The 13,245-nt window shown below is 40.4% G+C and overlaps 1 protein-coding gene across 1 annotated transcript; it reads right to left on the bottom strand.

Annotated features, from left to right (window-relative positions):
• Positions 1-7,275: 7,275 nt before the first annotated feature.
• Positions 7,276-12,916, bottom strand: LOC311126962 (transmembrane protein 106B-like). The gene is made up of 8 exons (XM_084158686.1): positions 12,783-12,916; positions 11,768-11,984; positions 11,435-11,498; positions 11,139-11,298; positions 9,623-9,763; positions 9,149-9,198; positions 8,997-9,050; positions 7,276-8,850 (listed from the first exon to the last, which is right to left on the bottom strand). Exons 2-8 carry the CDS (start codon positions 11,970-11,972, stop codon positions 8,730-8,732), a joined length of 795 nt encoding a protein of 264 aa, XP_084014812.1. The 5' UTR covers positions 11,973-11,984; positions 12,783-12,916; the 3' UTR covers positions 7,276-8,729.
• Between the last annotated feature and the right edge of the window lie 329 nt (positions 12,917-13,245).

The raw sequence follows: 13,245 nt of genomic DNA, 5'->3' as shown, positions 1-13,245 counted from the left end.
GTCTTCCCAGCCTGGTGCAGGTCTACAATTTTGTTTCTGGTGTCCTTTGACAGCTCTTTGGTCTTGGCCATAGTAGAGTTTGGAGTGTGACTGTTTGAGGTTGTGGACAGGTGTCTTTTATACTGATAACAAGTTCAAACAGGTGCCATTAATACAGGTAACGAGTGGAGGACAGAGGAGCCTCTTAAAGAAGAAGTTACAGGTCTGTGAGAGCCAGAAATCTTGCTTGTTTGTAGGTGACCAAATACTTATTTTCCACCATAATTTGCAAATAAATTCATTAAAAATCCTACAATGTGATTTTCTGGAAAAAAAAATCTCAATTTGTCTATCATAGTTGACATGTACCTATGATGAAAATTACAGGCCTCTCTCATCTTTTTAAGTGGGAGAACTTGCACAATTGGTGGCTGACTAAATACCTTTTTCCCCCACTGTATATATATATATATATATATATATATATATATATATATATATATATATATATATATATTGCGAGAAAAAAAAACATATGGGGGATTGGAAGTGATGCAGACAATTACATTGATGGAAGTTACAATCTATCTGCAATATTAAAACTGATCTACCCCCTACATTTTTTAAATATATATTTTTTTTAATTAAATGACGATAAGAGCTCTGACGTTAATATTTGTGTAAACTGTACCGAGTTGTAATCTGTGGGTGTCACTGAATAGGAGACACCATTTCATGGGTGCACAGACACTGCACACTCCATAGGTAAGGCTGTACAGTGCATATACTGTATGTATGCCCCAAATGCAATTATGCAGTCTAATACATCCACAGTGGGATTTCAACAGTTTTTTACTGTTTATTGACAAATTAATGAATTATTGTGTTTTATGAATTATTTTTGAGTTATCGAGTCCAAATATGGAATAATTCCAGTATTTGTATCCGTTTGCGTCACTTTCAAAGTGGGACTTTTATTTTAAAGGCAACTCGCAAATTCCATTATTGTGGCTAATAGTTATTGTGGCCAGCTTCACATCGGTGAGGACAGGGTGGGATTGGGGAGTTTGAAGGTGGTCTCCATTTCCTCTCGGTCTCTCTGGGTTAATTGGTTCTGCAGAGAGGAAGGCCTGCCATTCAAAGTGAAGACTTGTTGATTTAGAGAATTGAGAAAGCCTGAACATTTACAACTTATTTACCATTGCACTAATCTCTTGTGAATGGGCAGCTGACATATTACTTGAGACTTTAGTTCTGGATTAATAATAATAATAATAATAATATGCCATTTAGCAGACGCTTTTATCCAAAGCGACTTACAGTCATGCGTGCATACATTTTTTTTTTGTGTATGGGTGGTCCCGGGGATCGAACCCACTACCTTGGCGTTACAAGCGCCGTGCTCTACCAGTTGAGCTACAGAGGACCACATTAACCGAAATTACCATTGCACAGAAGTCACTCACTGTTTTGAAGTGATTTATTGACAGCTGTCTCTGAACCCTGTCAGGACTTTTCCAGCTAATGTGAAAGGTCAACAAGGGACTTCCTTGATGTTAGAGAAACCCAATAGTGGTCCTTTTCCAGTTCACACAAACATTTGAATACTTATAGCTACTATGTCACGTGTTCATAGTCTGGGTACCAGCCTTTTTAGCTTACATTCCACTCCTTGACACTCCTGTCAGTTGCCTACGTCAACAGCCAGGGTTTCATTAAATAGACCTAGGCATTATACTTTTTTATTGCACATTTCATTAAACTGATGCATTTGGTGATCAACTTCAGTTCATTGGCACAAAATGTGCATCCACCCTCTGAATGGCACACATACACAATACTTGTCTCAATTGTCTCAAGGCTTAAACATCCTTCTTTAACTTGTCTCCGCCCCTTCATCTACACTGATTGAAGTGGATTTAACAAGTCATTCATTCAATCAATAAGGGATCATAGCTTTCACCTGGATTCACCTGGTCAGTCTATGTCATGGATAGAGCAGGTGTTCCTAATGTTTTGTACACTCAATGTAGTTTGTCCACTTATTTTGAGCAATTAAAACATATATTAGACAAAGAAGCACCTTGCTCTTGCTTGCTGGATATAAAATATGCTATAGTGTTCACAGTGGTGGGGAAGGTTCTCTGGTGTGATGTGATCACATTGGCTGGTGGTAAGAAAGCAATGAACGGGAATGCTCTGTTCTCCCCGCGCCCAATGTTTATGTTTACAATTAAATGTATTACGTCAGAATGTTGAATGTTAGAATGTTTCCAATCAATTGTATGAATGTCGATTTTTTTTAAACTGATCTAATTTGCATAAACATTGTGATTGGATAGCTGTGATGGTTATCGAATCAGGATCAAATCCTCTGATCTCCTCGAGCTCATTAATAATAGAATGTTAATATTTGAAGATTGCCGAAAGGCCAGTCTCTTTGGCAAACTACGAGTGGTAAGGAGTGGAATGTAATAGCTGAACAGAGACGGCAACCAGGCTAACTTGTTCACATGATAGACTTCAATAGAAGTTTACAAGTTATCAAGGCTTCATTATTACGTTCTATGCATGATGTGATGGTTATTAGTCAGAATATAGGCCCAATGTAGGCTATAGCCTGCTGAGTTTGAAGTAGGCCTACATCACAATGGTAGGTACACTCTTAGAAAAATCGGTTCCTCATAGGAGAACCCTTTTTGGTTCCAGGTAGAGCCCTCTGGGAAAAGGGTTCTACACGGAACGCAATAGGGTTATACATGGAACCAAAAAGGGTTATTCAAAGAGTTCTCCTATGGGGACAGCCGAAGTACTCTTTTAGGTTGTACTAGGCAACTCTATTTCTCCATCATGGAAGGGAGAACAGGCTAGTGGTAGAACATAAATGTTGAGTTGGATTTCTCTGTAATGGAAGTCCATCGACAGCGCACCTGGAAAAGTAATTTCCTTACATCTGGAAAAGGGAAAGTCTATATGATCTATGGGGAAGGAAATGACATTTACACAACCAAACTGGTCTAGTCTGCTCCCATTTCTAACTTCCTAGCCTACCTTTCACTGATACAGCTGAAGTCGGAAGTTTACATACACCTTAGCCAAATACATTTAAACTCAGTTTTTCACAATTCCTGACATTTAATCCTAGTAAAAATGCCCTGTCTTAGGTCAGTTAGGATCACCACTTTATTTTAAGAATGTGAAATGTCTGTCACGGATTCAGCCAAGGCTGCTCCTCCTCCTTGCTCAGGCAGGCTTCGGCGTTCGTCGTCGCCGGAGTACTAGCTGCTACCGATCTATGTTTCTGTGTTCTACTTGTCTTGTCTTTATTGTTCACACCTGGTTCCCATTAGGTATTGATTATTTCCCTATTTAACCCTCTGGCTCCCACTGTATTTTGTGCGTGTTTGTTCATGTTTGGTTGTCGTCTGGTGAGCGGGTTTGTTTCCTCCCTGCGTGGAGGTTATGTTATTTACGTTACCTACGAGTAAAGTACGTTTTCGAATAGCTCTGTGTCCTGCGCCTGACTTCGTCCTAACGCATCACACTGACACCCTGACAATGTCAGAATAATAGTAGAGAGAATGATTTATTTCAGCTTTTATTTCTTTCATCACATTCCCAGTGGGTCAGAAGTTTACATACAGTCAATTAGTATTTGGTAGCATTGCCTTTAAATTGTTTAACTTGGGTCAAACGTTTCGGGTAGCCTTCCACAAGCTTCCCACAATAAGTTGGGTGAATTTTGTCCCATTCCTCCTGACAGAGCTGGTGTAACTGAGTCAGGTTTGTAGGCCTCCCTGCTCGCACACGCTTTTTCAGTTCTGCCCACACATTTTCTATAGGATTGAGGTCAGGGCTTTGTGATGGCCACTCCAATACCTTGACTTTGTTGTCCTTAAGCCATTTTGCCACAACTTTGGAAGTATGCTTGGTGTCATTGTCCATTTGGAAGACCCATTTGCGACAAAGCTTTAACTTCCTGACTGATGTCTTGAGATGTTGCTTCAATATATCCACATAATTGTCCTTCCTCATGATGCAATCTATTTTGTGAAGTGCACCAGTCCCTCCGGCAGCAAAGCACCCCCACAGCATGATGCTGCCACCCCCGTGCTTCACGGTTGGGATGGTGTTCTTCGGCTTGCAAGCAACCCCCTTTTTCCTCCAAACATAACGATGGTCATTATGGCCAAACAGTTCTATTTTTGTTTCATCAGACCAGAGGACATTTCTCCAAAAAGTACGATCTTTGTCCCCATGTGCAGTTGCAAACCGTAGTCTGGCTTTTTTATGGTGGTTTTGGAGCAGTGGCTTCTTCCTTGCTGAGCGGCCTTTCAGGTTATGTCGATATAGGACTCGTTTTACTGTGGATATAGATACTTTTGTACCTGTTTCCTCCAGCATCTTCACAAGGTCCTTTGCTGTTGTTCTGGGATTGATTTGCACTTTTCGCATCAAAGTACGTTAATCTCTAGGAGACAGAACGCGTCTCCTTCCTGAGCGGTATGACGGCTGCGTGGTTCCATGGTGGTTATACTTGCGTACTATTGTTTGTACAGATGAACGTGGTACCTTCAGGCGTTTGGAAATTGCTCCCAAGGATGAACCAGACTTGTGGAGGTCTACAATTTATTTTTTGAGGTCTTGGCTGATTTCTTTTGATTTTCCCATGATGTCAAGCAAAGAGGCACTGAGTTTGAAGGTAGGCCTTGAAATACATCCACAGGTACACCTCCAATTGACTCAAATGATGTCAATTAGCCTATCAGAAGCTTCTGAAGCCATGACATTATTTTCTGGAATTTTCCAAGCTGTTTAAAGGCACAGTCAACTTAGTGTATGTAAACTTCTGACCCACTGGAATCGTGATACAGTGAATTATAAGTGAAATAATCTGTCAATAAACAATTGTTGGAAAAATTACTTGTCATGCACAAAGTAGATGTCCTAACCGACTTGCCAAAACTATAGTTTGTTAACAAGAAATGTGTGGAGTGGTTGAAAAACAAGTTTTAATGACTCCAACCTAAGTGTATGTAAACTTCTGACTTCAACTGTATTTAAATGTCTTTTTCGGTGGCTTTGATATTCAGCATTGTTTGTAGACACACAATTGGATTTAGAGAATTATTTCACACACTAGGCTATTCCTTGTTGTTTGTCTAGGCTACATGCCTGAGTTCAGTTGTCTAAAAACATCAACCCATACACTGGCATCCATACATCCATGGGCTAATGTACTTCCTCAATAGCAGTAAAAGCATCATGTTGCTTTCACCATTTGCATTTTCTCCCTGAAGAACAACCATATTTCCACAAGAACTCCATTTTGTGAACATTGCATGAACTGCTTAACCCAGAGCTGTGAAAGTCTGAAACCAGATTCACATCCTCACTCAGTCTACTTTATTTTCCAGATGTCTTGGATCGTGCTGAGGAAGCACAGTAGCCTGCACACTGTTACAAATAGTTCAGAATCCTGGCCATTAGTTTCAATAGATGTCACATGCGTTTCCCAAAACACCATATAGATTTAGCCATCAGTAAGTGTGTCATTGGAGCATGTGTCGATACTGATAGGATTGAAAGAAAGGCAGCGCTGCTCTCTGATCAGCTTTCTCCATTCAAATCTTACCTTAACATTGGAAGCAGTCCACAATACTGACGATGGATCAGCTCCTAGAGAGATATTATCACCTACGTCTGCAAATATTAAGGCAGCTTATTTTAATGCTTACCCTATAATAATGCACTAAATCACAGATTTAGCACAGCATCGCGAACATGTTGTTACACATCATGAGATATATTGAGGCAAAAATTTGAAACAGTAGTCTTCAATTAGCAAAATAGAACTCAATTGATAGAACATGAACTTGATTTCAATATGATTGAAATACATGGGCCTATGTAGCATATACTGTATTTATATTTTAAAGCAGTCATCTCGGTTGTCCTTTCAAAGCATATTTTTATCCTTCGCTTGTTTGTAACAATTGCAAAGCCATTGGCAACTTTGTATTTCTATTCAACTTTGTTCTGAAGTTATCTGTGGTCACAGAGGTGGGTAAACATCTTGATTTTATGTTTAGTGGAGGTCTTCTGTGTATAAAGTGACACGGAAGGGCAAAAAGGCGTCTAACGACGCACTTAGCTGTTCTACGAGTGGTCTGAGGCAGCCGGTAAATAACCTGTTTTCAAGTGCAACTTTATTAATAATGGTTTTGGGAAACCATTGAAGCACGAATCCCTTTCAAGTCATTGGACCAATATTAGCATTTTTCGCGCATCATGTTCAAAACATCTATGTGACTTTGTTGAGCTTTACAATCCATTCTAGATACTTTGGGATGATTTGGACATGGAAAATGCTAATATTGGTCCCATGACTTGAATGGGATTTGTACCACAAATGCTAAAACGTTACCATGTGAAAACAGTGCCAGGGAAACTAAACCAAATTATGGATTGCTGTCATACCTTGTCCATAGACTGCTTACAGGGTAAGGAAACCAATGTGTCATTTTGTAATTTGGGTGAACTATCGCTTTAAGATGCTTTTGGGAAACTGGGCTTTGGTCAATTAGGAACTGCTCCAAGCCCCTGACCTGAATCCTGGAGGGGAAGTCAACTGCCGTTTTAACGACAGCAACAGATGTTAGGTAAGCATACCATTACACACTGGAGACCTCAAGCACCAGTGAGCATCTGGAAGCAAACAAAGTAACACACTGACACACATCCAGAACAGTCTACAAATAAATTCAAAGGTCATACAGGACTAGCAGATGCATTACAATACATATGCATTACAATACAGCATACAAACCTGTTTAGGATCTTGTAGAACAGAGTAGCACATTGACACAATACGTTATGACAGAAAACACATGCTGTATGTTGTCCATTTAGAATAAAAGTAACACATTTGTTCACTAGAGCACCCTGTCAAACATACCTAAGCCTGTCTATTCTGTGCGACTTTAAATGTAAGGTCATGCTATTTTTAAGATGCTAAATATTTGACTTGGTGTGTTTTACACATGAATGGCATACATATTGTTGTTAATTATTTGAACGTAATAGTGAGTAATATAAGGTAAGATTTGTATGCAAACCCGTGCATATGGTCATTATAGAAACTATATTGTCATCCTACACTTACTCATTTCTAAGTTAATGTCATTAAATTAGGCGCCACCCTGTGATAGTGACCAGTATTGCACATTTCTCTAACCTTTGAATTCTCCCCCAACTACAAACTACTAACTATCAATAAATGCATCAAACAAAAACTTCCAAATTCAACCACACTTTTATTCCCAGTTTCATGCAAGGAAAAAACATTGTTACATGTACTGTATGATTGGCAGTGGCTTACATGGACAGTATCCACATGTACACAGTAAACACACCTCAGTGAGGATTCAGAACTGACTTTAAGCTGATTCAAGTTTTCTTCTTGGTTGATTTGGGACATAATATGGCACTTTGAAATATCCAACAGTATATTGGTGTGATTGTTCCTCCACAGAGCAGTTCCTCCATAGAGTATATCAGATCAAACTTTAAACAATGTACGCATCTGATATTTTATCTTGGGCATTTTTATTGTCCTCAGTTCAGTCTTCTGTACATGCACAATAGACTTGAAAAGCTATAACAAATGTTGAAGGAATATAACAAATGGATACTTACTGTATCCTGACATTTAATCATCTCAGAAAGAAACCCAAACTCGAAAAGAACAACTTACTTGCAAGTTTCAGTGATCAACAATTACGAATTGAAAGGGGCAAAGGGCAGCAAATAAAAAATTAAGACATAAAATGACCTCTTAAAATCGATTTCCGAAGATACAATAAAAACCTAGTTTTACAACACCATTGAGGGTTTTTATGTAATATCATATTTCGAAATAGGTAGTTGTCTACTACCACGCAACATTCCCTTTAAAACAAACAATTCAGAGGTTTACAATTAAAGAGTAATTCACATCCTAAACAACACATCTAATAATTATAGGTACTGTATTTGAATGATATAAAAATACGAGATTCCTCCCATTAGATACCTAAATGTTGCAATCTAATTACCGCTAAAATAAACTACCAGGTCCAGTAGTCATCTTAATTACGCTGACTTCACCCCTACATGATATGTCACCTCAGAATTAGATCTAAATCTAACTATCATTAGAATTAAAATGTAAGAGTAACGACACACATCAGGAAGTACTATTATGTATAAAACAATACATCCTTGAAGAAAACAAAATGGCTGGTAAAAAAATTATGGGGGAAAAGGCCATCCAAAAGTGGTTTGGGGTGATTAGTGGTGGTGATAATCAAAACGATGATTCTGTCAGACTACTTTATTTTCTATTGCATGTCCCATACCTAGTGGTCTGGGAAGGTTAGTGGTACAGGTTACATTACATCAACAACTCAGCCGTATAAATACTTTCTTATGATTGCGTTTCCCATACAAAGCTAAAGTGCATCTTCATCTCAAATGCCTGTACACATTGGATTGGATCATTCTATTAGGAAGAATTTGCACAAGATATTTTCTACCTGCAACATCATCAAACTCTCATGAAACTGTACATTGGCACCTTGTAAACGTCACTTTCTCTGAGACATGGTTCCTCCTATTCTACAGTAGACGTGTGCCCAAAGGAACTTCGTTAAACCCTTTAGTCTACCTTTAGATAGATGGGCTTCCATTATGGCTGTGTTTTTACTGCCTTACTGATACACCTTCACATGTCCATGCAGTGAGGTGGTGTTGCCCCCACAGTCCACATACTGGTAAATCTCCTGGGAGACCTGTTCTGAGTGCCCAAAGTAGGACGTGGTCACAGTCACTCTGAAAACCAGCCAATAGACAGGTCAGTTTCCCCAAAATGGCTGCCCACATGGGCATGTGAGGTTTGACAAAAGAAATAGAGTAGTTATAGTAACATGTGTAAACTCAATGTATTAGTAGAGATTTTTTTTTAAAGGTATACTTACTGCATCATGACCACAATGTTGTGAACCTTTATGGACTGCAGGGTGCAATAGTCGCTGCAACACAAAACTTTTATTAAAGAAATGTCACGATTTGTCCTGTCAAACACACAATAAAATGTAATTACTTGTGAAATACTTAAAATAATACTTACAACATATAACTCATCTCATCAGCAATGACTGTGGGAACCGTGTAGTCAATCTGAAATGAACAATATGTTGTAATGCAGCCGTTATCTCTCTCCCATATTGACGCAGGGCGGTTGAGTCCTGACTAACTAAGTAAAGAGTAACTTTTGAGGCCAACAGTCCAAAAATACCATCCTTATTCCATCCTTGCTGCTACTGATGCCCTCAGAACAGGGACATGTGTTCTAGTGGGTTCAACAACAAGGTTCAATATCAATGTTGCCTGATTTTGTTGCTAGATTTTGCAGGAAAGTGGGTGGAACAATGAGCTGCTGTGTTGAGTTAGAGAAAATAACTTAAGGACATCTGGATCAAAAGTTGAAAGTACAATTTTGATGCACTTGTCAAGCTATGCTCACTTCATTCACTGTAATATGTTAATAACAAGCAGTTATACCAAGGCATGTTATTCTAAAATACACATGGTAAAGACCCACCTGCTGCTTATCCAGTGGTATGATGGTCGTCACATTGCTAATACGGGCCTTCCCAATCACCGTCTTAGAGAACTGCACTTGGGCTGTGATGTTGGTCAGGGATACAGCGTAGTAGTTGTTATTGGTGATGTTCAGAGTGTTCTAGAAGAAAATACATACGGCACAACAGTTGTTGGAAAGAGAGTCATTACGTTGGACCCACTTCAATTTGCATACCGCCCCAACAGATCCACAGATGACGCAATCTCTATTGCACTCCACACTGCCCTCTCCCACATGGACAAGAAGAACACCTATGCGAGAATGCTGTTAATTGACTACAGCTCAGCATTCAACACCATAGTACCTTCCAAGCTTATCACTAAGCTCAGCTGGTGGTGAGGGTAGGCAACAACACATCCACCACGCTGACCCTCAACATGGGGCCCCTCAGGGGCGCGTGCTTATTCCCCTCCTGTACACCCTGTTCACCCACGACTGCATGACCGCACACGACTCCAACACCATCATTAAGTTTGCTGACGATACAACGGTTGTAGGCCTGAACACCGACGATGAGACAGCCTATAGGGAGGAGGTCAGTGACCTGGCAGTGTGGTGCCAGGACAACAACCTCTCCCTCAACGTCAGCAAGACAAAGGAGCTGATCGTGGACTAAAGGAAATGGAGGGCCGAGCACGCCCCGATCCACATTGACGGGTCTGTAGTGGAGCGGGTCGAGAGCTTCAAGTTCCTCGGTGTCCACATCACTAAGGAATTAACATGGTCCACACACACCAACAGTTGTGAAGAAGGCACGACAACACCTCTCCCCCCTCAGGAGGCTGAAAAGATTTGGCATGGGCCCTCAGATCCTCAAAAAGTTCTACAGCTGTGCCATTGAGAGCATCTTGACTGGCTGAATCACCGCTTGCTATGGCAACTGCTTGGCATCCAACCGCAAGGCGCTACAGAGGGTAGTGCGTACGGCCAAGTACATCACTGGGGCCAAGCTCCCTGCCATCCAGGACCTCCATACCAGGGGGTGTCAGAGGAAGGCCCTACAAATTGTAAAAGACTCCAGCCACCCAAGCCATAGACAGTTCTCTCTGCTACGCACGGCAAGCGGTACCGATGCCTCGAACCAACAGGACCCTGAACAGCTTCTACCCCCAAGCCTTAAGACTGCTAAATTGTTAACCAAATAGCTACCAGGACTATCTGCATTGCCCCTTTTTGCACTCTTTTGACTCATCACACATGCTGCTGCTACTGTTTATTATCTATCCTGTTGCCTCGTCACTTACCCCTACCTATATGTGCATATTATCAATTACCTCGTACCACTGCACATCGACTTGGTGCTGGTACCCCGTGTATATAGCCAAGTTATCATTACTCATGGTGTGTTTATTCCTCGTGTTATTGTCTGTCTATTGTTTTTCAATTTTTCTCTCTGCATTTTTGGGAATGAATCCATGTCAACCCTTAGATGGAAACACAAGAAGGTCAACTAACACCAGAGAGAGGATCTTACCGTGATATTGAGATAGACAATCCTTTTGTCCTGGTCATAGGAGACGAAGGAAGACTTCACCCCCACATAGGAGACGTCGATAGAACGAGGGAACAGGAAAAACACGGCCAGGCCAGACAGCAGAAGGCAAAGAGACACGGACACAGTGACATACAGCTTTCTGCAAGAACAAGGGAGGAAGCGCCATTAAAAGAAAGAGAGAAGTTGGACATAGACCACAGTCAACCACAGTTGAATCATTCAATTGCACATCTTTCAATAAAGAGACGTCTGGCTGAGTGAGATGAGAGACTTACGTTCTCCTTGGTTGGAGCCTCTGGTCACTGTATGGAATCAGAGCCACAAGCTGGTTCTCTTGACCTGCATTAGAGATGTGATGACAAAGCCATTTACAGAGGAAACTGATTTTGGTTCAACTTTCCATTTTCAGTGAATGTTGGAAGTCACAGTGTTTCTAGGTGGCCTAGTTTCCAGTTTTGCATATCAAGTCAAAATGCAAATTAGGCAAAATTATTAGCAGCTCATAAGAGGGAGTTTTACTACAGATGTAGGTGTGTATTGTGTCAGTGAGTGAGAATTAATGTTTATTACTGTGTAGGAATGTATTTGTTTTGTGTTTATCCCCTTACCCCGTGGTATTCTGCCAGTGCCCTGGCATGTGGGGCATGTGACACTGTCTCTGCCAGTAAATTCCACATAGGGGAACTGAGACACATCTCCATTCTTTCCATCCTTTTCACTCTTTGTATCTATGTACTCTGGACCAGTGGTCAGGTCACTCTGACTGTCATAGTCTTCTTTCCCCTTCCACAAGTGAGAGTGTGACTTCCCCATCACTAGAGCTTTCTGTGAATAAAACACAGATCTAATAAGTAGGTGTGGTTGGTAGTGTAAATTCACGCCACATATTCATTTGATATTTACATGGTAGTTATGGTCAGTTTACACAAATTGTTTTATCCTACTTCTGTACTATAACAACGTACCTGCCTATGTCATTACCATGTAAATACAGGTTTTAATGCCAATTTAGGTTGTACACAGGCTACCATTCTCCTATTAAATTTTTGCATATATTATTTTTGCTTTGTTTAGACCCGTTTACACCAACTCCCCAAAAGCTCTTATCAAGTGTGCACCATTTATGTAATTCATGCTTGCTTGAAACAATTATTGTCAAACAAAAGACACTTGTTCTGACCAAAGTTTCGTCTGGACCAAAAGTATGTAGCCTAGTCTGCAAAACACATCGCACGGTGTCTTCTGCTCGTGCTATACATTGTGCGCCTATGGCCGGGATACTGTGCTGATGTTGAGACGACCATTATGCTACACCGTACACCATGTTCCTTCCAGAGAAACTCGTTCGCCCGCCTGCCATTTTAATCCAAAACTCACGAATACATTGTTGCGTATATTGCTTCGATATTCTGTTGTATTTTTATTTGGTGTCAAGTTATTGATGTGAATCATTGGGTAGGATACTTGCAGAGTATAGGCCATTGTTAGCTTGGATAAAATGTTTCCATATTGCAAAATGTTGCCCGGCTCCTTAGACAACATCAAAACACCACTGTGCGGTATTACACACGCACGATAGATTTATCAAAATGGCAACATTCGATATTGGAATCATCTGCTTACCTTTGCGTATATTCACGCAGAATTGCTTTACATATGCTTGGTCAAGAACAGCCGCTGTTTATGTCAATATAGTACTGACATAAGTACACGCACTAGTATTATGCCAGCAGCTCAGACGATGACGTCACTTTCATATTGTAAAAACGAAACCTTCAAAATAAAAGTCCGCATTTCAAAACATTTCAATTTTGATAACTCATTCAAATGATATTGCATTTTAATCAATGGCCACTTTTATTGTGCCAACCAGAAAATGCAATAAGCAATTTATGAAAACAAATACAAAAATATTTGACCTGTAATGAAAAAATACAATGTTGACACACCTATGTTGAGAATATCGTTTTGGAGGGGGCCTGTGCCATACATAGCCAGCAGCACTTCGTTCTCCACCCCCTCTGTAGCCCCCAATGCAATGCACTGTAATTGGCTTGTAAAGAGGAAACTGCCTTGTTTGCTTCCA

Source organism: Coregonus lavaretus (assembly GCF_964263955.1).
Source record: "Coregonus lavaretus genome assembly, chromosome: 3".
In the NCBI taxonomy this organism is placed as follows: domain Eukaryota; kingdom Metazoa; phylum Chordata; class Actinopteri; order Salmoniformes; family Salmonidae; genus Coregonus; species Coregonus lavaretus.
This window is presented reverse-complemented; position numbering and strand designations above follow the sequence as displayed.